This window comes from Panicum virgatum, chromosome 3K, assembly GCF_016808335.1.
Source record: "Panicum virgatum strain AP13 chromosome 3K, P.virgatum_v5, whole genome shotgun sequence".
NCBI classification, from domain to species: Eukaryota; Viridiplantae; Streptophyta; class Magnoliopsida; order Poales; family Poaceae; genus Panicum; species Panicum virgatum.
In genome coordinates this window covers 19,224,958-19,250,931 of record NC_053138.1, presented here as the reverse complement: position 1 = coordinate 19,250,931, position 25,974 = coordinate 19,224,958, and the positions used below count along the sequence as shown (strand labels likewise).

The 25,974-nt window shown below is 49.8% G+C and overlaps 4 protein-coding genes, 1 long non-coding RNA gene and 1 pseudogene across 24 annotated transcripts; 4 read left to right on the top strand and 2 right to left on the bottom strand.

Annotated features, from left to right (window-relative positions):
• Nucleotides 1–441: 441 nt before the first annotated feature.
• On the top strand, nt 442–5,486 carry LOC120698134 (CBL-interacting protein kinase 19). Of its 20 annotated transcripts, none has more exons than XM_039981641.1 (5): nt 458–2,446; nt 4,276–4,306; nt 4,419–4,511; nt 4,691–4,817; nt 5,071–5,486. In XM_039981641.1, exon 1 carries the CDS (start codon nt 927–929, stop codon nt 2,436–2,438), a length of 1,512 nt encoding a protein of 503 aa, XP_039837575.1. In that variant the 5' UTR covers nt 458–926; the 3' UTR covers nt 2,439–2,446; nt 4,276–4,306; nt 4,419–4,511; nt 4,691–4,817; nt 5,071–5,486. The 20 variants fall into 20 exon arrangements, with proteins under 20 accessions (XP_039837557.1, XP_039837575.1, XP_039837576.1 ...); XM_039981642.1 differs by lacking the exon at nt 4,419–4,511 and adding an exon at nt 3,695–3,756 and having other exon boundaries at nt 4,271–4,306; XM_039981635.1 differs by adding an exon at nt 3,695–3,756 and having other exon boundaries at nt 4,271–4,306; nt 4,419–4,817.
• Nucleotides 5,487–7,235: 1,749 nt separating this feature from the next.
• On the top strand, nt 7,236–12,754 carry LOC120698132 (tubby-like F-box protein 9). Its single transcript, XM_039981621.1, has 4 exons — nt 7,236–7,807; nt 8,596–8,683; nt 9,874–10,003; nt 11,939–12,754. Exons 1-4 carry the CDS (start codon nt 7,466–7,468, stop codon nt 12,492–12,494), a joined length of 1,116 nt encoding a protein of 371 aa, XP_039837555.1. The 5' UTR covers nt 7,236–7,465; the 3' UTR covers nt 12,495–12,754.
• Nucleotides 12,755–14,823: 2,069 nt separating this feature from the next.
• Nucleotides 14,824–16,193, top strand: LOC120698133. The gene is made up of 3 exons (XR_005684727.1): nt 14,824–15,170; nt 15,302–15,414; nt 15,567–16,193. It is a non-coding gene; the product is annotated as an uncharacterized LOC120698133 (long non-coding RNA).
• Nucleotides 16,194–16,505: 312 nt separating this feature from the next.
• On the bottom strand, nt 16,506–18,949 carry LOC120698131. The gene is made up of 2 exons (XM_039981620.1): nt 17,571–18,949; nt 16,506–17,457 (listed from the first exon to the last, which is right to left on the bottom strand). The coding sequence occupies exons 1-2, from the start codon at nt 18,459–18,461 to the stop codon at nt 16,765–16,767; spliced, it is 1,584 nt and encodes a 527-aa protein (XP_039837554.1). The 5' UTR covers nt 18,462–18,949; the 3' UTR covers nt 16,506–16,764.
• Nucleotides 18,950–20,590: 1,641 nt separating this feature from the next.
• LOC120700692 lies at nt 20,591–22,194 on the bottom strand (annotated as a pseudogene).
• Nucleotides 22,195–23,457: 1,263 nt separating this feature from the next.
• LOC120701295 (CASP-like protein 4A1) lies at nt 23,458–24,728 on the top strand. Its single transcript, XM_039985407.1, has one exon. The coding sequence runs from the start codon at nt 23,467–23,469 to the stop codon at nt 24,415–24,417; it is 951 nt and encodes a 316-aa protein (XP_039841341.1). The 5' UTR covers nt 23,458–23,466; the 3' UTR covers nt 24,418–24,728.
• The last annotated feature ends 1,246 nt before the right edge of the window (nt 24,729–25,974 follow it).

Below are 25,974 nucleotides of genomic sequence, written 5' to 3'. Positions count from 1 at the left end.
TTTTTTTTCTTCCACCACATCATGCGTCGGCGGCGGCAGCCGAGCTGAGCCCGTCCGCGCCCCGCCGCGCGGGAACCTCCAGCCGGAGCGCGGGAGCCGAGTGGGGAGTTGAGTTGAGACAGATGGTTCGCCCACGCCCACGCCCACGCCCACGCCCATCACGGTTTCGACTTCCGAAGATGTCCCCCTCCGCGGCGGTCGCCGGTCGGTGCCAGTTCGCGACTCCGAGCCCCGCGGAAATTTTCCGCGCGACGCCGACGTGCACCGGCCTCGCACCCGGCTGCGCCGCCCAGAGCGCTCCACGTTTGCCGGCTCCACCGCCTAGCGCCGGCTCTGGCCTCTGGGCGCGCAGCACGTTGCGATCGTTGACCGACCGTACCAGGGTCAGTGTGCACTGTCCATCTCCTTCAAAACCGCCCCTTGCGTGTGGCGTGTTTGCATTCAACACCTCGGACAGACGGTAGCGTATCAAATTACCATCCTCGTGCCCATATCGGAGAACATGCAGCGTATTTCACGTTTGTGGAAAGGAAACAGGCTCATCTATTTCCCCCTTGTGAGTACTGTAACCCTTGCAATGTAATTATATGTATATATATATTTATAAAATCAGTAACTTTTTTATTTATATATGCAAATGTGATGGTGCACTTGCAAGTACAACCTCTGCAGTTGTGCACACGCCGAAGTCCGTTCGACTCCAGCAGGCAGCAGGTCACGTCCAGCGCATCGCCGCGCACAAGGGCGAACAGAAAAGAGAAACTATTCGGGAGCCGTTGGCTGTCCCCCCTCCATTGCCGGCCACCCATCACCTTCCCCTCCCGCCCGCGCCCTCGCCCCCGCGTCCTCGCCACCGCCTAATCGGCTGACCCGCCCGCCTTCCCACATCCGCTCCCCCGCGCGCCCGGCCACGCTCCGCCACCCCGATGGCCGCCACCCCGCCGTCGTCGCGGGACCCGTCGCCGCAGCCCCGGCGGCCGGCCTCCTCCGCGGGGGCCCCCAAGCGCGCGGGCCTCCTGCTCGGTCGCTACGAGCTGGGCCGCCTCCTCGGCCACGGCACCTTCGCCAAGGTCTACCACGCCCGCCACGCCGACACCGGCGAGGCCGTCGCCATCAAGGTTCTCGACAAGGAGAAGGCCCTCCGCAACGGCCTCGTCCCGCACATCAAGCGCGAGATCGCCATCCTCCGCCGCGTGCGCCACCCCAACATCGTCCGCCTCTACGAGGTCATGGCCACCAAGTCCAAGATCTACTTCGTCATGGAGTACGTCCGCGGCGGGGAGCTCTTCGCGCGCGTCGCCAAGGGCCGCCTCAAGGAGGACATCGCGCGCAGGTACTTCCAGCAGCTCATCTCCGCCGTCGGCTTCTGCCACGCCCGGGGCGTCTTCCACCGCGACCTCAAGCCCGAAAACCTCCTCGTCGACGAGCGCGGCGACCTCAAGGTCTCCGATTTCGGACTCTCGGCCGTTGCCGACCAGTTCCACACCGACGGGCTTCTCCACACCTTCTGCGGCACGCCCTCCTACGTCGCGCCGGAGGTGCTCGCGCGCCGCGGCTACGACGGCGCCAAGGCGGACATATGGTCGTGCGGTGTCATCCTGTTCGTGCTCATGGCAGGCTACCTTCCGTTCCACGACCAGAACCTCATGGCGATGTATCGCAAGATTTACAGGGGGGAATTCCGGTGCCCGAGGTGGTTCTCCAAGGATCTTACCAGTCTCCTGAATCGTGTGCTTGACACCAACCCAGAGACGAGGATCACCGTGGCTGAGATCATGGAGAGCAGATGGTTTCTGAAGGGGTTCCGACCGGTCAGGTTCTATGTCGAGGATGACCAGGTGCACAGTTTGGCAGACGATGAGAATGAGGTGCCGGACCTGGGGCCTAGTCAGCCTCCTCCTCAGCCACCGCCACCGCCACCGCAGCAAGAGGACGAAGGTGATGACTCTGGGTGGGAATCAGATTCGTCAGTAGCATCCTGCCCAGCCACATTGTCATCGGAGGAGAGAAGACGACCCCTTGGGTCTCTCACACGGCCAGTAAGTCTAAATGCGTTTGATATCATATCATTCTCAAGAGGATTCAATTTGTCGGGGTTGTTTGAGGAGCGTGGCAACGAAGTGAGGTTTGTCTCAGCACAACCCATGCAAACGATTGTAACAAAACTGGAGGAGATTGCAAAGGTGAAGAGCTTTGTAGTTCGGCGGAAGGATTGGCGGGTGAGCCTGGAAGGCACGAGGGAAAGTGAGAAGGGTCCATTGACAATTGCGGCCGAGGTATTTGAGCTCACACCAAGCCTTGTGGTGGTGGAGGTGAAGATGAAGGCAGGGGACAGGGAAGAGTATGAGGACTTCTGTGAGAGGGAGTTGAAACCTGGGTTGCAGAACCTTGTGCACCATACAGCCTCCGTTCCAGATATACCTTCTGATACTGAGTAGCTTGTCAGGTAGACCTCTTGCTTGGAAGGAATATGTATATAAAAGAAGAAATTTGGATTGAAAGGATGCACCTTTCTGTTTCAGCATAAGCATCTGTTCAGAAAAATGTTATTCATAGATTTCCTTAGTTACTTCTTTTTTAGTAATATTCTTTCTGCAATCCAAAATGTTTTGCGATAGTGGTTGTGTGCAAATGTCAATTATCAAATGTTTCTTCTATTTACAGTTTAAAAGGAGTGCATGTTTCACTATAGCCTTATGAAAGCAATAACTCTAATGTTTTTAGTCATGTAATTGGTGCTGCAAATATGTATATTCATTATTTACAAATGTCATCTGTAAATTTGTTCAAGAAGGAACATTAGCCTTGGTGTGTACAAAAGAGACTAAACAGTGCATTTTTTGTATATTCAGTTTTTCCCCCATGGAAACTGGAATCACAGTATAATTGTAAAGACCATTGGTTCTCTGCTGTCCAGCTTCACCAATTTATTAATTGAAAGCAGTCTGTTAGATCAAACTGAAATGGAATAGTAATTCGGTAATATTGAAAATCTCGATATTCAGGAATGTTTTTGGGATCAAAATGTACATTGGTCTGTAGCCTGTTGAGCTTCACCAATTTAGTAACTGGGAACTCTCTCTGATCCAAATTAAATAGGAGATGGCTAATAGTACAAACTAGTCACACAATTAGGATGGGTAATTGATGGCAGAAAAATTGTGCGGAGACTGCAGACAAATGCATGTATTGTATTCGTAATCAACTTTGTTACCCTTTTTAAATGAATTTAAAATTGTGTTTTTTCTTTGCTGCCAAAAAAATGATGTTTCTTGCTTTTCATGTAAGTTTATGTTGATTTCATCAAAGTTCAAATACAAAACAAGGTTTCCAAAGGGTTTAGTTCCTTTCCTTTCATGGGTATAAACCTTAGACCCCCTTGCTGCATTTGTGATTTGCTTCACCCGAGGAAAGTTTCATCCAATGATGGTGCCAGAATTCAGCCACAATGTGCAAATTTGTTTTCTGTTCTCTAGACATGATGACATCATTGGAAAGAAACATCAAAGTTAAAGTGCTATAGCAAAACTTTTCTGTTTGGCAAAAGAATTGTCATGCTAAACGTCTAGTTGTTGGTTGGTTGTAATGCACCTATTTGCATTGTGTACCCTGTTGTGCGCTGTTGGAATGCTCACTTCATACTTTTTTGTAAATAGAATTATGACCTATATGTTTTGTTAATCTAACTAAATAGGATGGATGGATGGGTGCCTCAGCTTTATTTTGGTGTGGAAGGGAAATTGGTAACATAAAGATGTAATTTCTAATGCTTGTCTTTAGAATTCTTCTTCGCTACTTATCTACATACATCAGTCACATAAATAGTTGCCAAGGATGAATAGCCTGGCTGCTCATGTGATGCCATGAAATTAGTTGGTATGCTTAATTGTATTCATTCTGTGTCGATCATGTTTCAGTGCATGCTTATCCTTGTTTAAGATGTATACCATGGAATTTCATCATTTTATAGCACTAAAGTACCAATTTTTACTAAAACGATTTCATCGAGAGAGAAAAAAACTAAGTACATTGAGTGCAATCAAAAGCCAATTTTATTAAATCACTTCATCAGGAAAAAGGTGAAGTGTATTAAGTGGTACCAATTAATTTGACAGAGAAATATAACTAGCAAAATCATGACTTGGAAACTATTAGCATTTAAGACAAAATGAACACGTGGAGGAAATATAATGTTCGATACACTGTCTATCATAAATTGTCTTACTTTCTTGTTTAAATTACACAAAAATTTAACCACTTACTCTTTCAGGACAGCTACAGGTCAAAGATGCATATGGACACAAAAGTAAGTTTCCCAAATGCTGTAAGATTTTTATTTAGTTTTTTGCATGTTATATTTTGTTTCCCTATCTAAGGGTTTTTGCAGGTTATTTTTAACATGAAGCTCCATGTGCCAGATCCAACCAGCTCAGTGGGAGGCTTCATTCTTTTCCCTCATTGATTCATTACATTTTTTTGTAATGCACCACCAAAGCCAGCTGTCACTTTAGGTACTCGGAGAGGCCTCGGAGCCTGCTGTCATAGAGTAAAAGCACGAGCAAATGCATAAAACACAAGCATGCGCAAAGTCAAGTGCATATGCCAGTACAATATCGAAGCTGTTTTGTTGCAGCCTGCTTTATGCTGATTTGAATCAGACTTAACGTGTGGTATTATTTATGTTCTCCAGGCTTGTATTGGTTAAACAAACAGCATCTCAGCTTGAAACTAACAGCGCCCGCTGGCTCAACGTGTCATTAAATCTGAACTAAGTTTGCTTCCTCCAGAAATCTGCTGACAGAAACATTCATCAGCAGGTGAACTCCATTGGTATCTGGAGCATTTTTTTTTTGCACTTGTTTTGTGACAACGAGTTGAGGCTAGCATCTGCTGTGAATTCTTCTACTTGGTGCATATTGACTAGAATTTGTACTTTGGTAGTGACTGAGGTGTGGAAACTACTAGAATTGTTTGGTAGACACCACCAGATTCAGCTAGATATTAAAAGCTGAAATGTCTAGAAGCAATTGATCTGGTCCAGCTTAATTGACCCGTTCTTGCTGTTTGCAGGTTTCTGAACTATACTATTTCAAGGTTCATTGGTCACTTTTGTCGAGCAGTTGAGTCCACCCACAGCTGCTGTCGCAGTTTTCTTCCTGTTTGCTATTATCTGTGTAGAACTTTCAAAACCTTGAACGGTACCCACAGTGCTGCTGGCTGCTGCAAGGAAGATATTTTGGGCTGTAGGGACTTGTGTTCTTCCTGGGAAGGGCCTAGCAACCCTGTGGTCAAGCAAGGCCACAGCTGATGATCGAGAATGGAGGAAAGGCGCAAGACTGTTGCTGTGTACAGGGTTTAGTAGAAAATGCTCAACATCTCTGCTTCGGCAATTACCTGATTTTTGGTAGTTTTGAAATTTAGATCAGTGCGAACATTGGTCCATTATGCAACGAAAATACGAAATACCTTGTGGTGATCATCTAGTCCTCTTGGGTGTTCCTTTTCCACATAATTGTATCGGTATCTTCAGTTTCGGTGCATTTATGATTTTCAAATATTCCAGTCTCGACAGCGATGAATTCGCCCATTCAGACATCCAACCCAACACAGGTTGTGGATTGTGGACACCTTCCAGTTCGTGCAAACTCATGCAGCACAGCTGTTTGAAGGGCCTCGCCAGTCGCCACAGCCCACAGTTCATCAATTGGCCCTAGAAAAGAAAATCCTTCTCTCTTCCTTGAGAGAATCAACAACACGCTGACAGATGCCATCAGCGTCGTGGGGCCAACGTCGACGGGCCATCGAACACCTCGCTAATGGCGATCTCATCTCTAAGCTGTTCCTTCAATTATACTGTAATTTATAAAAAGTTCACCTAGTGGCGATCAATCATGCACGCCGCCGCACAGCTGCTAAAGATATCAGATATCTCTAGATCACCCGGACTCTGGTCTCGTCAAGACGTTTTCCAAGCGTGCGGCCGCGGCGTCCGACGCCAGCACGAAGGCCCCCTCTGCTGGACCACGAGAACGACCCCGTCAAACAGCGAGCGGCGCGCGCCGCCGGGCCCCGCCGGCGCCCCCGGAGACGGCCAAGCCGGCAAGTCACCGCGCCAGGAGCACGAGCACCCGTCACCACGCACGCCCGCGCGGGCGTGCGTCCAAAGCGAGCGCGGTCGGCAGCAGTGGAGAAACCGCGCCCCCCGCCCCGTCGCTGTCGCTGGGCGCTCGCCGCTCGGGGAAGGAAGGAAGGCTCGCGTCGTGTCGCGCCGTGCAGCTCCGCGCGCGCTGGTGGACCGCGACGTGGCGCCCGCGCCGGGCCTGGGTCTGGGTGCGCGCGCGGGGACGTCGCGGTCGGGGGGGCGGTGGTTGCTTTTGCCGGGCGTGGGGCGCGTCGCGTCGCGTCGCGTCGCGCCGATGAGGTGGGGGATGGAAGGGGCCCCGGCGCGGCGGCGACTTGTCCATCCAGCGCCCCTGTTCTTCGGCCCTGCACTTGCAGGGCGCGCGCTGTTGGGTGATGGGGGGAGTTTGACGCTGAAGCGGAGCGAATCGCGTCGTCGCGGTCGCTATCAGGGGGTTGGACGGTGACGTCACCGCACCGCAGGGCATGGTGATGCAATTTTTTTTCTCGAAAAGATGTGATGCAAATTCCTAACACGATTCACCTAACATCTTAATTAGCGAGGATTTACAACCTACCATTCCGTTTCTTAGATGGTTTTTTTAATCGACATGTTTCACAAATGTTAGTTAGGTCTGGAGATCCAGTCCAATTCAAAACTGAGAAAATCGGGTACCCCTGTGGACGCGTCAAACATGACCGTCTTTCTTTCAAGCCGGTTTGACAAAAAAAATCTGGAAACCTTTACTAATTCGCAGTAAGGCCTTCCAAAAAACTTCCTACAATACCTATCGCATTATTTATACAGTCTAATTAATTAGCACGAAATGAATCTTTTAAACTTAATTAGTCTATAATTAGATATTATTTATCCAATAACAGCAAAATATACTACGGTACCAAAAACCCAAATTTTATCGCGAACTAAAAAGCTGAGGTGCGAACAGGAAAGACTCGGGGAGGAGTACGAGTGTACCTACTGTTGCGGCAGCTGCGACCGCGACCCCCACCGCTCCAGCGCCACATTGTGGGGCCCACTCGCTTAATGGCCCCACGTGTCATGGCAGACGGGGGGGGCGTATAATTAGGCGGAGATCCGGGGATTAAAATAGGCGAGCGAGAGGCGCACGACGCAAAGAGGAAGAAGCCCAGTTTTTCATTTTCCGGCTCCCTCTTTCTCGTCAATTGTTTTTTCTCTTCGTTCCTTCTCTCGCTCGCTTCTCTACGCTGCTCCCCCCATATTTTCCCCCGCACCCTCCCGCTCGCGCCAATCTCCTTCCCCATCTCGTCTAGAAGCTTCGAGAACCTTCGGGGGGCGGAGATCGGCTCCCCCGGCCGCCCGGCGATGGTCTCCTGGCGGCGCAGCGCGTCCTGGCTGTCGTCCGCCTCCCGCTCCTCGCTCGGCGGCGCCGTCGGCGGGGAGGCGAAGGTCACGCCGGAGGTGGATCCGGCGGCCCAGGAGGTGGTGGTGGAGGAGGAGGTCGACGAGGAGCGGTGGTCGCGCCTGCTCCCGGAGCTGCTCACGGAGATCGTGCGGCGCGTCGACGCCGGCGCCGAGCGGTGGCCGCTGCGGCGGGACGTGGTGGTCTGCGCCTGCGTGTGCCGGCGGTGGCGGGACGCCGCGTTCTCGGTGGTGCGGCCGCCGCTCGAGGGCGGGAGGATCACCTTCCCGTCGTCGCTCAAGCAGGTGAGGCCCCGCCGGGACCTTCTCGTGTCATTGATCTGTTTGGGTGACTGGCCTTTTTCTGTGTCGCTTGAAATGGTTGTTTCATTTGAGGTTCTGAGGTACGTGGTTATGAGTACTCCGTGGTTATTGTGGTCCTGTGTTTTCTTAGGATCCATTTCTATTCTCGTAAAAAATAGAGTTAGAAGCAAAACAAAAAATCCAATGGTTGTCTTGGATTTCAAGCTGTAGATGCAGGAGATGTCTTCTGCGCCTTTTTCTTATGCAGGTTGACTCGATCTATGGCGATCTCTGGATCAGTCCTTTCATTTAATATTTTTCCTCTGTTAATTTTCTGTTTCTGTATTTACGTCTATGCCTATTCAATTTCATTGTACGCAAAAAAATGCTGAAATTTTATTTGTTAGATTTTATATTTCCTCACCGGTAGCAGGATTTAATAGATCCATGACTGCAGTCTAACAATTTGAGATGTTTATTTATTTGAGATCTTATTGTTGTTCTTCGTGATGTTTTGTTTTAGAAGCTAGTCGCATGTTTATCTTCATCACTATCCTCTTTGTTTTCTTTGTTTGGCTACATAGCACTTTAGTTTTTGGTGGCTAGTGCTAATAAAGTATTTAGTGGAGAAGTTGGCACAAATACGGAATTCCTTATTTTCTTATGTGATAGCTGGATTTTGTATTTGTCTGTAAACGACAATATGGTAATACCTAAAAGCTTACTTCTTCGTTTGGGCTTTCAACATATTGATTTAATAGATGTGTATATTTTCCTTTTCTTTTGCACAGCCTGGACCCAGGGATGCACCGATGCACTGCTTTATCAGGAGGGACAAAAAGAACTCAACCTTTTCCCTCCACCTCAGCTTAACACAGGGTGAGTAGGCAGAATAGGTTGCTTCTTGTTCTTTGATGCTTATGATTTAAATAGGTAGTGCCAAGTAAGCAAGTAAAGAGGACACTAACTTACTTTCTGAGGTTCCTGATTCACCTATGATATTTGACATTCGAATCCTACAGTTCTGTCAAACCTTGCTTAGAAAATTGAAAGTGTAGCAGGTACTGCCAAATAAGCAGAAATTACAGCTGTTGCTTCTGCAGAGGTCCTTTTGCATATGATTTTTTGACGATGCACAATTGTACCTATTCTTATTTAGAAAACATGAAAACGAATATATAGTTTTTTTATTGCTGTAATCATTTACAGCTTTCTGATACAGTCATACCATTTTGACAAGGACCCGTACTTTGCCATCTCCACCTACAATTTTTTAAGGGTGCTGCTTAAATATAATCCTATCCATGCTGTAGGAAGATATTGCGTGTGTCATTGGTCGTCAATTTTGTTTAATCGAATACATTCTTGGCAGTGACTTGATATCTGCTTGATTTGATCCTAATGGCCAATATAAATTCTTGAAAACTCTACCTTGCTGGCATGATATTACATAGTAGAACCTGTGAAGAGTATCATTTGCAATGTTAACGAAGTTTTTGGAAACTCTACATGGTGGCATGATGCATTTCATAACCAATTCAACCAATGATCTGTCAAAGGAAGAAGATGTGCAGCGCTTTGAATATACTGGCTCTTGTCCTGTCAAGTGTATGATTCACCATATAAATGGGGTCGCAGTTTAACATGAGTATGGCATGTGGGCATTGCGGCTTGGGAACTAGAAACAAAGGAATGTGCAGCATTGGTCCAGTTTATCTCTTGGGTGTTCTTATAAATGTAGTAAAACTACTGGCAGGGAAGAATATGAGTAGATAACTCACAGTTATGGTAGAATTGGGTTGCATATTTTTGAGGTCATTTGTGTATAAAATCTCTCCTTAGAGATACAGTGTTCATAGCATTGTTTAAAACTGGGGTCCATAATTGATGGTTATATTTGATTAGGTCCCTGCAAAAGCAATTGAAATTAGTTTGTTCTAGAGATTATGGCACTGAAATTATATGCATCCTTCTGTTGTAGACTGTGTGAGCACTTTGTCTGGAATTCTTATATAAATGCCAGACTGCCATTTCATGTGATCTTTAATTTATTTTTACTCTCTTGGCAGCCCTAATGGATAAAGGGAAGTTTCTTTTGGCTGCTCGAAGGTTCAGGCAAGGAGCACATACAGAATATATCATCTCTTATGACTATGATGATCTTCACCCAGGAAGCACTTCATATATTGGAAAGTTGAGGTAAGGTCTTATCGTTCCAGAACCTAGTTGTTCCAAATTGATTGCCTGATTTGTTATTATGCATGGCCGCTAGGTTAAATGTTCATCTTTGTTAGGAGGATGGAGTCCTTTGCGTATAGGTCATTAGAGTCCTTGTTTTGTATACCCCCTACCCTTCATGCACTCATATATATTGCCCCCATGGGGCTATGAATACAAGCAACAATCTTTTGGCTATATATTGGCTGAGGTCTATGTTATGGGCAAAGAGATGTAGAATTTGTGTCATGTGCCTTGTTTCCATTGCCTGTGATTCTATTACGTCTCACATACTTTACTAAATTAACACTTCATCTCTTTTATTCTGGTAGTTATTTTATGTATATGCATTATCAGTTCATAAGCGTTTTCTAGTTCTGTGGTTGAGTCAGCTTATGAGCAAATTTCTGGAATGAGTGCGGATGCCACAGATTCCTGTAGTATGTAGGATATTCTGCTAGCAATTGCTGAAATCCTTTTAATTGATAGTGCTAGAGGAGTTAAGGGCCTATTGGGCCTTAGCCCATTAGGGTTAATTAGTCGCTTGCTTAGGGGTCAAGTAAACCTCTCTATATAAGGAGAGGAGATGTATCAATCTAATCAAGCAAGAGATTAGAAGGAAATCCCTTCTCTCTTGCCGGCCGTGGGCAAAGCCCTGCGGCCGGCCTCCCCTGGCACCCAAAACCCTAGCAATCGCCTCCTCTCCCTCTCTCACGATCTCAGCCCAGCAGCCACCATAACAGATAGGTTGAGTTCTTGCCCAGTTACATTTGATGACGGTTTGGTAGCTTTTTCCTCTCTTTTTTTTCTGTAGCAGTACCTGTTAAAAAGAGGTATTCCTGTGAAAACAAGGAACAGAGTTGGTGTTTTGGACAATCAACTCCAAACACAGTCCTTTACTCCTGTTAAATTCACTATAGCGGCACAGTAAACAGTCCTTTAAAAATGTCCCATCCACGTGTATTAATGTCTTCTAGGTCTGAATTATACAAGGTATCTCACACTCATATGCACTTCCCCCATCATTGTATTAACTAAAAAATATGAATATTGAAAGAACTTAGCATTGTATATCCAGAAGGGAGTAGACTGTAGAATCCAATTAAAATGCAAACATAATCTTATAAATTCACGCAATTTCCTTTCGAGATTTGGATTTTTGGACAGTGAGATTGAACATTAAACTTTCAACAACACTAATATTTATGCAGAGGTGGAGAAGCATCAGCAGGATGTTGTACTGTTTAGAATCTTAATTCTAATAGCATAAAATGCTCAATTGCGATACAGGTGATTATGAAATTAGTGGGAGGGTGGGCAGATAATGTTGCAGCATACAGTTGATTGGGACATTCATTTAGATCCATACGTGCTGTCAACAATGCGGTGCCATCTGGATGTCTGGATGTCAGGGAACAGAGTTTATATTGCCATAAGCAAGTACTCCCTCCATCCCAAAAAACAAGTCATTCTAGGATTCAAAATTTGTCCCCAAAAACAAGTCATCTTACTGTATTTAGAAAGGGCATGCACATGCAAGAATCAATTAATGCCAAATATGGGTAATAAATAGGGGCAAACATGGTCATTTTAACTTCTTGTTAATTTGTCCTAGAATTCCTAGGATGACTTGTTTTTTGGGGACGGAGGGAGTACATGCTAACTTTCAAGCCCTAGCCCAACTGAAACTACGACTACAATCCTGGAGAGACATCAGGCTCTCTCAATCCTACAAATACTAGCTCTAACCTATATGGAGAGACACCAGACTTTCTACCACTTTCAAATGCATTTGATCCAGCATCAGCAATGATAGTTATGAAGTCATAATTTGGCACTTTATGCGAGTTTCTTATATTCTCGTTGTTGTAAAGGCTTGCAACGATGCTGATTTGGTCCTGTGCCTTCTGCTTGTAGATCTGACTTCCTGGGGACAAAGTTCATCATCTATGATAGCCAGGCACCATATGATGGTGCTAAACCCTCGAGGAGCCGATCTAGTCGTCGCTTTGCAAGTAAGCAGATTAGCCCACAGGTTTCAGGAGGCAATTACGAAGTAGGACAGGTGACATATAAGTTCAACTTCCTGAAATCAAGAGGACCAAGACGAATGCAGTGCAGTATCCAGTGCCCTGTAGGTCAGGGTACTGCATCAGATCCTTCCGAAGAGAAAACACCTGCCCGGAATTCCTTAGATCTAAAGAACAAAGCTCCACGATGGCACGAACATCTGCAATGCTGGTGCTTAAATTTCCATGGCCGGGTGACGGTCGCCTCTGTGAAGAACTTCCAGCTCGTTGCCACGGCTGGTTCTGGTGGACCATGGGGCGTTGGAGACGAGGAGACGGTGATCCTGCAATTTGGTAAGATAGAGGACGATGCATTCACGATGGACTACCGGCAGCCTCTTTCAGCCTTCCAGGCATTCGCCATCTGCCTCACCAGCTTTGGCACGAAGCTGGCTTGTGAATAAGTGACTCGGGTTGTTTACCTTGTTATGTGGGGTGGGGGGTCAAAATGTAGCTGGTAATCTGAACTAGTTGCCCTGAACTGGGAGAAAAAGGCGACAAGAAACAGTGGGCACATGTTTGCCCCTAGCTTGACGGTTTCTTGTGGTCGCTTAATGATTTGAGTTATATGGATTTGCGTCTATGTTTATGAGATGACGATGACTTGTATAAATGTTGACCCCTTTCTTTTGGTGACATTACTCGTAATGACTTGTTGCCATCTTGTGTGCTGTTAAACTTGTCTGCATTCTTCAAAGCCGATGGTCGAATAGTCTTTGTTCAGACTTCACACTGATCATGTACTCCCTCCGTGTAAGTTATTTTTGTTTGTCCTAAGTCAAACTATTCTAAATCTAATCAAATTATTATGAAATAATTAGATTTATTATGTAATATAATTTCATAATTTATTTATTGATGTGTTAGATGTTGATATTCTTCTCTATAGATTTGGTCAAATTTGGATTGCTCTGATTTTAGATAAAGCAAAATATCATACATTTAGATGGAGGGAGTACCAAATTGTGTTTGCTGCTAAAATGGTATTAACATGCTAATAATATATTACTGCACAGCATGAGCAGTAAACTATATTTTACATCGACATCAACTTACCTCGTACTGCATATATAGAACATTGTCGATACAGGCATCTTATCTTACCCTACGATTCGCGGCCAATTCCAAGGCCTGAGAAGCAGGCCACGTCGCCAACTTTTCCCGGCCGTCCGATCGGGCGCGCGAGCGGCCCGGATCTTGCGTTTTCCAGTCATTTTGCATAAAAGTCTTCGAACTTTCTCGAAATACAACCTGCCGTCCACTCCCCTCTCTCAAATTTATTTTCAAATAAGCCCCTAAAGTTTTCTAAAATCAACCCGCAGTCCACGCCACACCTCCTGCCGGCCAACGCTGCGCGCCCCACGAGCCGGCCGCCGCCCGCCGCCGGCCAAGCGCCGCGAGGCCTCGCCCGCCCCCAGCCCGAGCTCACTGGACATAGAGAGAGGAGGGACAGGGGGAGCAGAGGAGCGTAGGCCAGCACGGCATCGCGCGTAGCCCTCGGCCGTGGCGAACGGCGCCGCGCGCCCCACAAGCCGAGTCGAGCTGCCGGCGTGCGCCACCTCGGCCGCCGGCGGATCCGCCGCGCCCGCCGCACGCATCCGTGCTCATGGCCGCCGCCACGCCTTCGTGGTCCCGCTCGGGACCGCCGCCGCACCGCGCCCCCGCTCGAGGCCGCCGCCGCGCCCCTGCTCGGCAGAGGCCTCGCCCCCTGCCAGCCAGAGCTCCGACCGCGCCCATGGGAGAGAGAGAAGGAGAGGGAGAGAGTGGGGAGGGACTGAGCCAGGGGAGGGCGCACGGCAGCACGGCGCCGCGGGCAGCCCTCGCCTGTGCAGGTCGGCCGCCGCGCGCGGCGGCGGCGGGGCCAAACGTGACGGCGGCGGCGACGCTGTAGACTTCGTTTGAGGCAGTTCAACCCGAGCGCCGCTGGCTGCGGTGACGGCCGCACAGTGAGCCGTTATTTTAGTTGGGCGCTGCCGAGGCCTCCGTGTCGCCACTGCAGCCTGGCATGCCGACGGCCTCGTAGCCTGCAGGCAGCTAGCACGCTGGATGCCTGTGCTGCCTGCTCCGCCGCGCCGCCGCCGGAGTTCGGCGCTGCCTGCCAAAGAGTACCAGCTACGAACTAAGCAGGGACCGCCTCGCGCGATCAGAGAGGAGATGGGAAACCGCGGCTGCCTGCGGAGCTGTGCGATGCTGCCGTCATTGCTGCCTGTGCACGAGGGCCGGCGCTCCGCCGCCCCCAACATACGTGCACGGGCCTGCGCACTGCTGCCTTGCATTTTATTAAGACCTTTTTCCAACACTCGGCCATCTCCTTCCCTCCATCATGGTTGTGCCATGCCTGGACGAAGCAGCAGGGAGCAGCGGCCATACCTGGCCGAAGCAGCAAGGAGCAGCGGCCATACCTGGCCCATGGGAGTGACGGGGCTACTCCATGCCCCCTTGATCCCCAACTTCAGTCTTGACTAAGATTTGTCCATTTTCTGATTCTAACTGCAGCTCACATCAAGCCATAATTGCTGCCTGCAAGGTGCTCGACAAAATGCTCCAGTGACGACATGATGTTTGGAGCTCTGTTGGCAAAGGAGAAATTCTTTGGCAAAGTTGAAGATGTGGCCTATGAACTCGGATCCCAGTACCAGTACAACAGACGCATAATGTCCCAATAATGGTACTCTTCTCTGCTAGATTGGAACATCAAACCTTGCAGTATCATGTACTCTCCAAGGTATAATGATTAATTAGACTCCTGCAAGTTTTCTATGGCATTTTTGTTGTCAAATATTTGTCTTGTACCGTGCTGCTATTATAAAGGATCACATTATTATTTGCAATTCTTTGTAATTGTGTGGCATTCAGTTACTTAGAATCATTCTGTATTTCAGCTATTTATGTGGCAAACTAAACTAAGTACATTTTCCAAGGAAAGAACTAAGTTAGGTACTTTTGTTTAGTTGCACTTAGAATCCTTCATATTTCATTCCTCACACTATTTATGATAGTTATTGCGTTATGCACTTTTGTTTAGATGAAGATGCCTTAGTTGGTGTGGACTGCATACTGAACTGTGACATCACCTCAAAGTTACCTTCTAATTCATCAGAAAATTTTTGCCTTGAGCTATCTATTGTGGTAATCAAACCATTCTATATGTGCTTTTCCTTTATATAAGAATTTCTAATATTTGTTTACTTCATGCTGGTAATGATGATAGGGCTCAAAGGATGACCGATTTTCAGTCAATGAAAAATCTTTCAAAGGCAATTGACTTTGCTAAGAGGAATTTGCTCGCTGGAAATAAAATTATACTTGTATGCTGTCAAAGTGGTAAGTTAACAGAGTCCACCCCCGCCCCCCTCCCCAAAAAAAAGGGTTGTCTCATCTGACTTTCTTGCACTACGGATCAGAATGCCATATGCTTTCTTGCATTTGTTTGTTCAATTAATTGAGCTCTAATTTGTTGTTTTGGTCCCCTTCAGGAGAAGATATAATTATTTGTGTTTCCTTGGCAATAGTGACATTGTTGTTCGATGATAACGGTAAGTCTAACCTTGATTACAAAGATTGCAGCAGATATGATTTTGCTTCTCTTGCAAAAATGGTACAACAGGGATTTTAGTCTCTTGTTAATTTGCATTCATGCAAAAAATTATTAATTCCTGCTTATGCAATTTAGTATGTCATGCATGGTTACATCATGAATTAATTGTTTCTTGCAAGGATGCGTTGACTGTGTCCATTCTTTCATGAGACATCGCAAGATTGGAGATGACGAAGAGGCCGGTATATATTCATTTGCAAATTTGCAGTAAATGCACAGCCATCTAGAGGAAACTTGAAACAAGTCTATGATTCATTGCTTGTATGCATGGAGTTTCTATTGGTTTGAACTTCAGAGTTGGTCTTTCACGCCATTTTATGAGATATGGTTATACTGAGAAACAATAGTTCGATCATGAAAGTTCCACTTTGTAAGGTCGATTTCACATTTGAATTTGATGGGTGATGGATACAAGTAGAATATGCCATAAAAATAGCAATGATCAATCATATGTAGATCATGCTATTTATCTTATTAATTATATTGGACGTATGTCACCAAGATATATCTTGGACATATTTGTCAAGATACAAGCATTCAGGAGATATTTCTACAATTGAAATTAGTTTACAAAACTTGATTTGTCTCATTTTCGTATATGGTATCAACATTTTTTCCTTGCAATGAATCCTATCACAAATATAATATTTCTGTATTTCAACCATTTGATCTATTCCATCATACATATGGTTAACATTTCTGAAACACTCTGCTTGAAGTAAGATTTTGTGGTCTACTCTGAATGATGACACCATGGAGAATCATGCTTTGTGAATACTCTTAAATATATCAAGCATGGTTGTAACACCTGAAGTTGCCCTATCAGAAATCATGCAATCAGTAAACATAAAAGATTACAAATGATGAGAGCAGTCTAAAAATCTGAAACAATAAATATTATATGCACGAATTAAAATTCACATCAACTACAAACATATGTGCAAAATATAGTCCACACACTGGTCATACGCGGCAACGCCGCGACCATTTCTAGTACTATACGAAATTGGAGATCACTAAGAACTAGAAGCCATCGCTACAGCATTTCCCAGATGAGCACCAGCAGGCAGCAGCAGCTAGTTGACGGTTGGCGCCATCACGCAAAGTCGACGCATCGACGCACAACATAATGCCAGGGTAGGTTCCATCATTTCTGTAGATCGTGCACGCCTCTGCCATTGCCCGTCATGGTCGACGCCCTTGCCCGAATCAATGGAGCACCACGGCAGCGGAGCATGTTTCTTGGACTGCACATGGAGGCCCAGGAACGACGCCGCCGGGGGCCGCCGCGTTGACACGGAAGGCAGCGCGAGCGACAGCCACGACTCCGAGGGCGACATGGGCAGCGGCAGCGAGAGCAGGGGCTGCGGCGACAGCGCCATCTCGCGCCCGGCGACGGCCGACGCGTCTTCTAGGAGCAGCGGGAAGCCGTACTTGCCGACGCCGCGCCCGAGCTTATTCCCGGCGCTCGGCGAGCTTTTGGCAGTTGCCGGCAGCAGCGGCGCGGCGTCGCCGGTTCTAGAGAGCTTCCGCGCCGACGAGCCGTGGTACCCGCGGCCGCAACCTTCGTGTGACCTGTCGAGGACCAGGAGCAGACCCAGATGGCTCGCCTTCGGCTTGACGGCCTGTTCTCCTCGGTGCCTGTAGAGCTCCCGCACCGTCCTGTCCAGCTCCGACGCCACGGCGGCGCCCGGTCCCATCAGGCCACCGCCGCCGCGGCCGCCGGCTGATCGGAGCAGCGATTTGATGTACACCTCCTCCAACGATTGCTGCGAGGTTCCACAAGAAGATGATCATGCATGAATGTGAAATTGTGTGAATTCTACGGCACACAAGAAGTGAAGTCCATGCACGCGAGCGTATGCAGCAGAAGCAGCGATACCATGCCGGGATCGTCTCCAGTTTGCTGCTGCCCGTTCCGCGATCGCCGCAGCAGCGGATCCGTCGCGCTCCGGCTTCCGCCGCCGGTGGACAGGAACGGCCTGCCTGCCACTCGCCGCGCTCCGCGGGAGAGCAGCCTGGCGCTCTTCACGCACCGGCCGGGGAGCAACCCGCACCTCCTGGGCGCGAAGCCCGCCGTGCTGTGCGCGTCGGACCCGGCGTCGTCGTCGTCGACGCCGCCGTTCTCGTTCTTGCCTTCGGGAGGGAGCGGCGGCAGGCGATACGCCACAATGTGCTGGAGCGGCAGCGGCCTTTGCGCCGGCGACCTGCCGCCGCCGCCGCCCGTGCGCTCGCTGCTTGGCACCGCCGGCGATCGCGTGGCCCGGTCCCGGGCGGACCCGGCCTTCCGGAAGGTGCTCTGCGGGGAGCTGGCTGCCACGGCGTGCGCGGCCGGCAGGAAGCGATCCATCATGACGCCGCCGCGGGCGCCGGGCGCTGTCCGCGCCCGCGCCCCCGCCCCCGCGGACGCGGCGTCGCTGAGCCCGGTCGCGCTGCAGTTCACGGTGACGCAGCTCACGTCGTCTCGGGAGAGCGCGTCCGAGAACCGCTCGTCGTCCCGCGCGCGCTCGGAGGCCGCGGCGGTCGCCGCCGCCGGTTCCCGCGAGGGCGCGTTGGCGGTCGTCAAGGGCGGCGCCCGGCGGGTGCGGACGCTCTTGGGGTGGCCGGGGCGGTGCTCCCACCCGAACGGCACGGTGAGGCCCAGGGGCCCCGACGTGGCGTCCGCCCTGTACGCCGGCAACCCCGTGGGCCCGGTGCCATCGCCGCCGTGGCGCCGGACCGAGATGAGCGGCGCTGTGAGGTCGATGCGCTTGGGGGGGTCGGCCATGCCCATGACGCAGACACGATCGGTGCGAGCTCACTGCCGCGTGCTCCGGAACCACCTGCTGCGAGCGATCCGAGCTCACGACTGCACGTCGGCGCTGCACTAACCCCGCCGATTAAATAACGGGGGAGCTCTTGGATCGTTCTGCTTAATGATTCCTTGTAGGCTTGTACTCGTTTTCAGTGCAGGGGCTTGCATGGTGTTGCTCTGACTCCTTTAAGACCCAAGAGAAGAAAAAAACAAAGAGGGATTTGGTAAAGATACCAACGCCGCCGTGGAGCATGCTTGTGCTCCTCCTGCATCGCTTTACACCCTGTGGCAGGTGAAGATTTTGCGATCCCCCCTGTCGGCTGCAGCCATTGCCGAAAGGAGGAAACGGTTGGAAGCATCTTACCACACACTTACAGTCTTACTTCTACATTCCTCGTCCTCTGAATCTCTGATTGATTCTATCATTTGGAACGTTGCGTCAGCATCAGCAGCGACGACGAATAATGTGGCCGTGGTCACGCGGAGATTTAGCATAACAACCGGTTGGTGACTTTGGCGTCAGATGGATGGATGGATGGCTTTGTCAGCAGCGGATGGGGAGTCGTCGTCGCGTTCATAACTGTCATGCAGACTGCTGCGAGGCCGCCGGTCGTTTTCTCGTCGCTGAAGAGGAGGGAGAAAGAGCAGCACCGACACAAAATGCTGTTCCCTTTCCCCTGGCGTGGGAGGGAATATAATCACAGTCGTGCTGCACTAACGATACAGTTAACCGTCATGTTGATCGGGAGGCGATGCTACGCAGCAAACAGAATACTATGCACTAATTGTAACACTCAGCATCGTCAAGGTGTGTGAAATTTCTCCACGGCCCTTGTGCCTGAAACTTGGCTACTTTTGAAAAATTCAGAAACCTTTGCTTGTATAAATGTCTGACAACTGTATGGTGGGCGAGAACTAGAATCCTAGTGGGTATCCTATCCTGAAAGTGTTCGAGTTCTAGACTTGTCACTAGCGCTCGCCTATTTTCATTGCCCTGGCTAGGGTGACAGCCGACGAGATGGGAGAAACGAGAGAGGACGAGGGTCGTAACTAATGCGGCAATGCTAATTGTTTGGTTGATTGGCTAGCATAATTCTATGCACTGTTTGCTTTAGTAATCCAATACTAGGTGCAAAGCGTTGCCAATAGTGGTTTTAGGTACGGTGTCCGAACTTTGCATTTAATTAAGCTGCATGGGTCTCAGCAACTCTATGATCTGCATGACATGTCTCATTTGCTTTGCAGTCAATAGCACATTTGCATGTGTCTTGTGATGTAACGCCTTTTCCTACTATTTCCAAAACGAGATCTAACAAAAACAAAGAGAATCTAAATGAAGAAAAAACAGCAAAAACTTCGATCCATCAGCAAAAGGAAGAATTCCACGAGCATGAGGAGCTGAGGACTGAGGTGATGAAATGAGCGGTACGGCACAATACGATTTACAGTTCCCTATTAGTGATGTTAGGATGGGTAAACTCCAATGTGATTGAATGATCAATCATGTTAGTATGGGTAAAATTCGGGTCGGGTTGGGTTTTGGATAAAAAAATTCAGCCAGTTCTCAGGCTATTTTTTGTGTTAGGTCGAAAATTTTAGTCCGAGCCCAGCCCACGCATTAATCAGGTAGGGTAGCCCGTGATTAGGTATATTTAGTTCCCGCGAAAAGTCATGTAACCTAGTGGTTACAAGAGCCTCGGTAGCACCTGAGGTTCTGGGTTCGATTCCCAATGAGAGTGAATATTTTGAGATTTAACGGCGTTGTGCATTAAGTGGTAGGCGACGTTTTCGTCGACAGCGAGGCGTCTGTGGTGACTTTGTCAATCTCGAGGATTTGCCGGCTCAGTCTTCGAAGATGCTCATAGAAACATGTTTGCGTACGTGTGTTCATAAGAGTATGAGTGTTTGTGCGTTGTGAGTGTCTGAGTTGTCATATAACGTTGTGTTGTGCCTCTTGTAGTCTTGTGTCTGCTGCCTGCTGGCAAGTAGATTCGCATGCAAGAAGCCTATCCCAACTATATTAGGCCGTTGCTCAGAAAAAAAAACTATATTAGGCCGCAAGCCCAAGATTCGGCCCATGTCTCATAAAAAAAAGATTCGGCCCAATCTGTGATTTGGGTAGATTCCCTCCCAAAGTTTGTAAGTTCCCTGTCATTCGCGATGTCACTGAACCAGAGGTGATGCAATAAACGCGAGCTCTTTGTGATTAAAAAAAATTAGTCCTCCAACCCATAAATAGTTGTTTAATTCCCCTTACCCTTTCCGCCAAATAAAAAGAACTATTAGAAAAGAAATAAAAAAACTCATGCACTTGTTTAATTTTTACCATGCTATGCTAAACCACCAGCTCCGGCGGGAAAACCCACGTCAACCGGCTGCAGAACAGATGCCTCTGTGGCGGCAGTCTGAACGGCCGAACAATCCGGCATCTAGTGTCGAACACTTCGTCAGTGTCGGCGAAGTATATGAAGCCCGCCTTGATGTCTCCGCGCGCAGGGGCAGACCTGCAGAAGGAAGGGCTGAGGAAGAGGGCCTCGTCTTCGGCCAGGCCGTCGTCGGCGGACAGAACCCACTCGCCCGCATCCAGATTCGCCTTGAAGACCTCCACCTCGCGAGTGTAGGAGCTAGCAAACGGAGGCACCTGCGTCTGCCTCCTCACCATGAGCAACTCCCCGCCCTGCGACCTGACTATTTTGCTCGCGGTAACAATGTTGTCGTTGGCTTCATAGGGCTCCCCGTCATGCTCTATCACCTGGCCGTCTGGAATCATGTCATCACCGCTGTTAAAACCCTCATCATCCTCATCTTGGTTCGGTGCCTCGTCAGCTACTTCCTCCTCCTCCTCCTCGTCCTCATCAATCATCATCATCATCATCATCATCTTGGTTAGGTGCCTCGTCAGCTACTTCCTCCTCCTCCATCCAGCTCAAAAAGTCGAACGTACCATCGGCCAATGGGTGCTTGATGACACGCTTGAATTTGGTAACGGTGGGCTTGCCATCGCCATCCTCCCCGACGCGGAAGTCTAGAAGGTCATCTCCGGGCGTGATCCCGTACAGCCAATCTCCGATGAACTCGATATCGTGCACGGCGAAGTCAGGCAGCACGAAGGTGCCTTTGCCGGGGCGGCACGGGATGATGTTGCAGACTTGCAGCGCGTGCTGCTGGTCATGAAGGCGACGACATCGTCGTCGCCGGGAGCTGACGATGGCGACCGCATCAGCACCTTGCGCACCTCGAACACCTCGGATACAACGCCGGCGACGGCGTCCAGCTCGGGGAGCGGCACCGTCGCGCCGGAGAACGGGTTGTGGAGGAGGTACGCGTGCGCGTGCTTGATGTCGCGGCTGGGCTTCCGGAACGCGCCGGAGTACACGTCCTGGACCGTGGTGCGCCGGTGCGCTTGGTCGGTGCGGTCGAGGGCGAGCCAGCCGTCGGTGGAGCCGACGCAGGTCGCGTCCTCCGGCAGGCCCGGGATCGTCGTCCGGCCGTGGAAGTAGGCCACGCTGTCGCCGACGGTGACCAAGGATCCGTCCGGCAGGACCAGCCACGGGAGCTGGCTCACGTGGCGGCGCGCGGCGGAGTGCCAGCCGCGGCAGACGACGCGGAGGCGCGCCCGGTCGGCGGGGAACGGGAGGTGGGCGATGACATGACCCAGGAGCTCCGGCAGGAGATCGGGCCACGGACGGAGCGACGCCGGCGAGATCGCCATTGCCGTCGGTGCTGTTTCGCCCTTCCGGCGGCTGGAACGATCGTCCAACGCCGATCGAGATACAGGAGGGGGCGGTGTCGACACGATCTCTGTTACGTCTCTTGTAGAGTTGTAGTCTTTGTGTCTGCTGGCATGAAGATTGGCATGCAAGAAGCCTATCCCAACTATATTAGGCCGCAAGCCCAAGATTCGGCCCATGTCTCCTAAAAAAAAGATTCGGCCCATGTAGTAGATTTAGATGGTTTTTCCTCGGCCCAATAGTAACGAAACCCACCGTGGGCTGTATGCGTCACGGCATGGTGGATGTGAACAATTGATGTTCAGTTCAGAGACACTCGAGCAGATCGAACGACAGGTGATCGTTTTCTTCAGGGAAACAGTTGGGTAAATTCGTGAGGATAGCCTTTGCAATCGAGTTGCCGGGCAGATTAGTTTTTCCTATGAAAGTGCAAGCAAAGCTGCTAAGTGCTAAGGGCAACTTTCTTTCAGATTGGCAGGAAAAGCAGGGCCTGCATGGTTCGGCACTTGGGGCTTTCCAACCAAAAAGATTTTCACTTTTGGCACTGCCCTCATCAAAAGCCACTGGCTAGTGATTCGTACCATAAGGATAAAGACCATATCGACCCTCAAAGGCTTGCGCTTTGTGGAGATAAAGTAAAGGCGAGAATCTTGCTTAGGGTGGGTTTCAGTGCTTTTTGAGAACTTTTATGCCACAAAGGCAAAGTGATCAGTCGATGGAAAAGGGACGGAAAAGATTAGGAAGGTGCAACTGGTAAGCAAGTATGCCGGCTTTAGGACCTAGGTTGACTCTAGGGGCTGTTACCACTACGCTAAACGTACTACTTGAATGGGGAAATTGTAAGCTTGTTTTCAAGTGCTTGCAGGCCTATTGATTACAGCATGCTGCAATGATTCTTTTACCTGTAAATAGCAAAACTTGAAACAACAACGTTTACTACTTATCGGCAATTCTTTTGCTGGCTGAATCCTAAGAAGTGTCAAGCTTATGGAAGCATCCATAGCTTTGGTAAAGACCGCTTTAGTGGTTCCAAATTGATGAAAAGCTATTATTATTAAAAAATAATTGATGAAAAGCTGAATGAATTGAGCAAGTGTGTACGTATTGGCTTGGGTGCGTTCGTGCGTGTGTGTTTAACTTTAACCCCATGCTCAGTTTTTACAAACTACATTTTTCTAGGTTTGCTTTGCTGCAAAACCTTGCGTAAAGCCCTCCGTCCTCAATGGCTGTTCTTTATCTAAAAAAAATCCTCAATGCTTGTTGTAGAGGCAGCTCAATGGTTGCAACGAGGCACGGCGTACGCGAGGAGTACGTACGTGCAGGAACGCCGACCGCGGCCAAAAGAGGCGCCACGGCGCAAATCATGGTGTCCACAGCGCGCGCGCGCACCCGAGCACTGGCCCAGATGCTATATATACCCATGGCCAGAGGTCCTACTGGATGGCCGATGCGTCCTCCTCCTGCGTCTTCTTCAGGATCGAACCGCATCTCGCTCGAAAACCAGCCGGCCAGGCAGCCATCCACACGCCTCGCGCGGCATGCTGCCTCACGCCGAGGTGCCGGCCAGTAAGGCCGCGGCCGCGGGCATCAAGCTGTTCGGCAAGGTCATCACCACGCAGCAGCAGCAGCACGCTGGAGCCGCCGGCGCCGCCGCGGGGAGCGCGCCGCCGCCGAGGCTGCTGCAGCAGGCGGCGGCGTCGGGGCGCGGGGGCGCCGACCTGCTGGAGGAGGCCGCGCGGGCGCGCGCCGCGGCGGCCGAGGCGCGGCTGCCGTGCCCGCGGTGCCGGAGCCGGGACACCAAGTTCTGCTACTTCAACAACTACAACGTCAACCAGCCGCGCCACTTCTGCCGGGCCTGCCACCGCTACTGGACGGCCGGCGGCGCCATCCGCAACGTGCCCGTCGGCTCCGGCCGCCGCAAGAACCGCCCGGTGCTGCCGCCGCCGCCGCCGCCGCCCCCGCCCCCGCCCCCGGCGCCGCACGCAGGCGACGCCACGCCCACCAGCGCCGACCACGCGGTCTCGGAATCCGGGTCTCCTCCTGTGTTCACGACCGCCTCTGGCGTCCCCTACCGCGGCTCGCCCTTCCACCTCGCGCCTTCGCCGGCCTGCACCGCCGCCGGCCTCCCGGAGACGGCGGGGCAGTACTGGTGGCTCGTGGCGCGTGCCGCGGCGCGTGCGGTTGCGCCGGACCGCGCCTTCTGATCCGAGGAAAACGGCGCGTCCTTTTTTTTTGGCGACGGCTCGCTCCTTTCACGGATCGGGAAGGAACGAGCCTGGCCGGTTGCGCGGGTGAATAGGGTAGGGGTTTGACCCGGTGAGGACGCTCGCCGAGTGCTGGAGGAGGCAGGAGAGGCTTTTTAGGTGTAACCGTGTGGTCTTTGCACAGGAATCGAGGTGTCTGTTCTGATTCTTTTCTTTTGACTTTGCATCGAGCTTGTGGTGAAAGCTGTTCTGACCCTTACGCCCTGTGTTTAGATTTTTACCCGTAAACCCGTAAATAAAAAAACCCGTCACATCGAATGTTTCGACACATGTATGAAGTACTAAATGAAGTTTATTTATAAATTTTTTTGCATAGATGGGCTGTAAACACCGAGACGAATCTAATGAGCCTACTTAATCCATTATTTGCAATAGTGATGCTACAGTAGCTATCCGCTAATTATTGATTAATCATGGATTAATTAGCATCATTAGATTCGTCTCGCGATTTACAAATCATCTGTGCAAAAAGTTTTGTAAATAGACTTCATTTAGTACTTCAAATTAGGAAGATTCCAACGAAATTTTTTTTGCGCTCGAACTAAACACGGCCTTATTTTTTGGGAACTTTTGCAAAGATGGGTTGTAATTCAACTTTCAAAACAGTTGTGAGGAGGGTGCTCACCTATTGTTTCAAGTAGGAACAAGCTCAAGAAACAAAATTATGGATCGGATGTCTCGAAGTAGTTGGACAAAAGTCCTTTCCTGAACGTGGACAGTACGCACAGGTCGGAAGTGTGTGGCCGTGTGGGCTTGTTTGGGAGTTGTACATCAAGTATGATGTTTGAGAGGTCGTGGACATGGACGTGGGCTCCAATTTATCTGATGCTTGTTGGGCTATAGTGTAGCGGACGGGAGAAGGCCCATAAGAACATTCCGAGCAGCGTCCATTGCTTCCCATTTTCGATTTTCGGAGACATTATTTTGCCAGTGTAGGTGTGTCTCCATTGCTTCCCAATCTGTACCAGCGTCCCAGAACAGCAATGCCATTCATCTACCTCTAGGCTCCTAGAATTACTGAACCATAACGACTGAAGTACCTGATGGTTGAATTCTTTTGGAATCTTTGGGTTCGACCTTCCCACAGTTTCAACTGGGACACCTCCAACGGCAAAACCCTGAAAGCTTTCGCGAAAGGGCATAGAATCTAGTGGTTACAAGAGCCTCAATAATATCTAAGATCCTGAGTTCGACTCTCTGTGGGAGCGAATTTTTTAGGATTTAACGGCGTTTGTGCTTTCAGTGATAGACGACGTTTCCGTCGACAGCAGAGCGCCTGTGGTGACTTCGTCAATCTCGAGGATTTGCTGGCTCAGTTTCTCGGAGATGCTCATAGGGGTAGGGTTGCGTGCGTGTATTTATAGGGATGAGTGTGCGTACGTGTTTGTGAGCGTATGCGTCTGTACTGTGTTTCTAAAAAAAACCCTGAAAGCTTTCGGGGCTCCTGGCTGGTAAACCATGTGCAGTCTCAACATCATCTAAAATCCTGAATCTAAA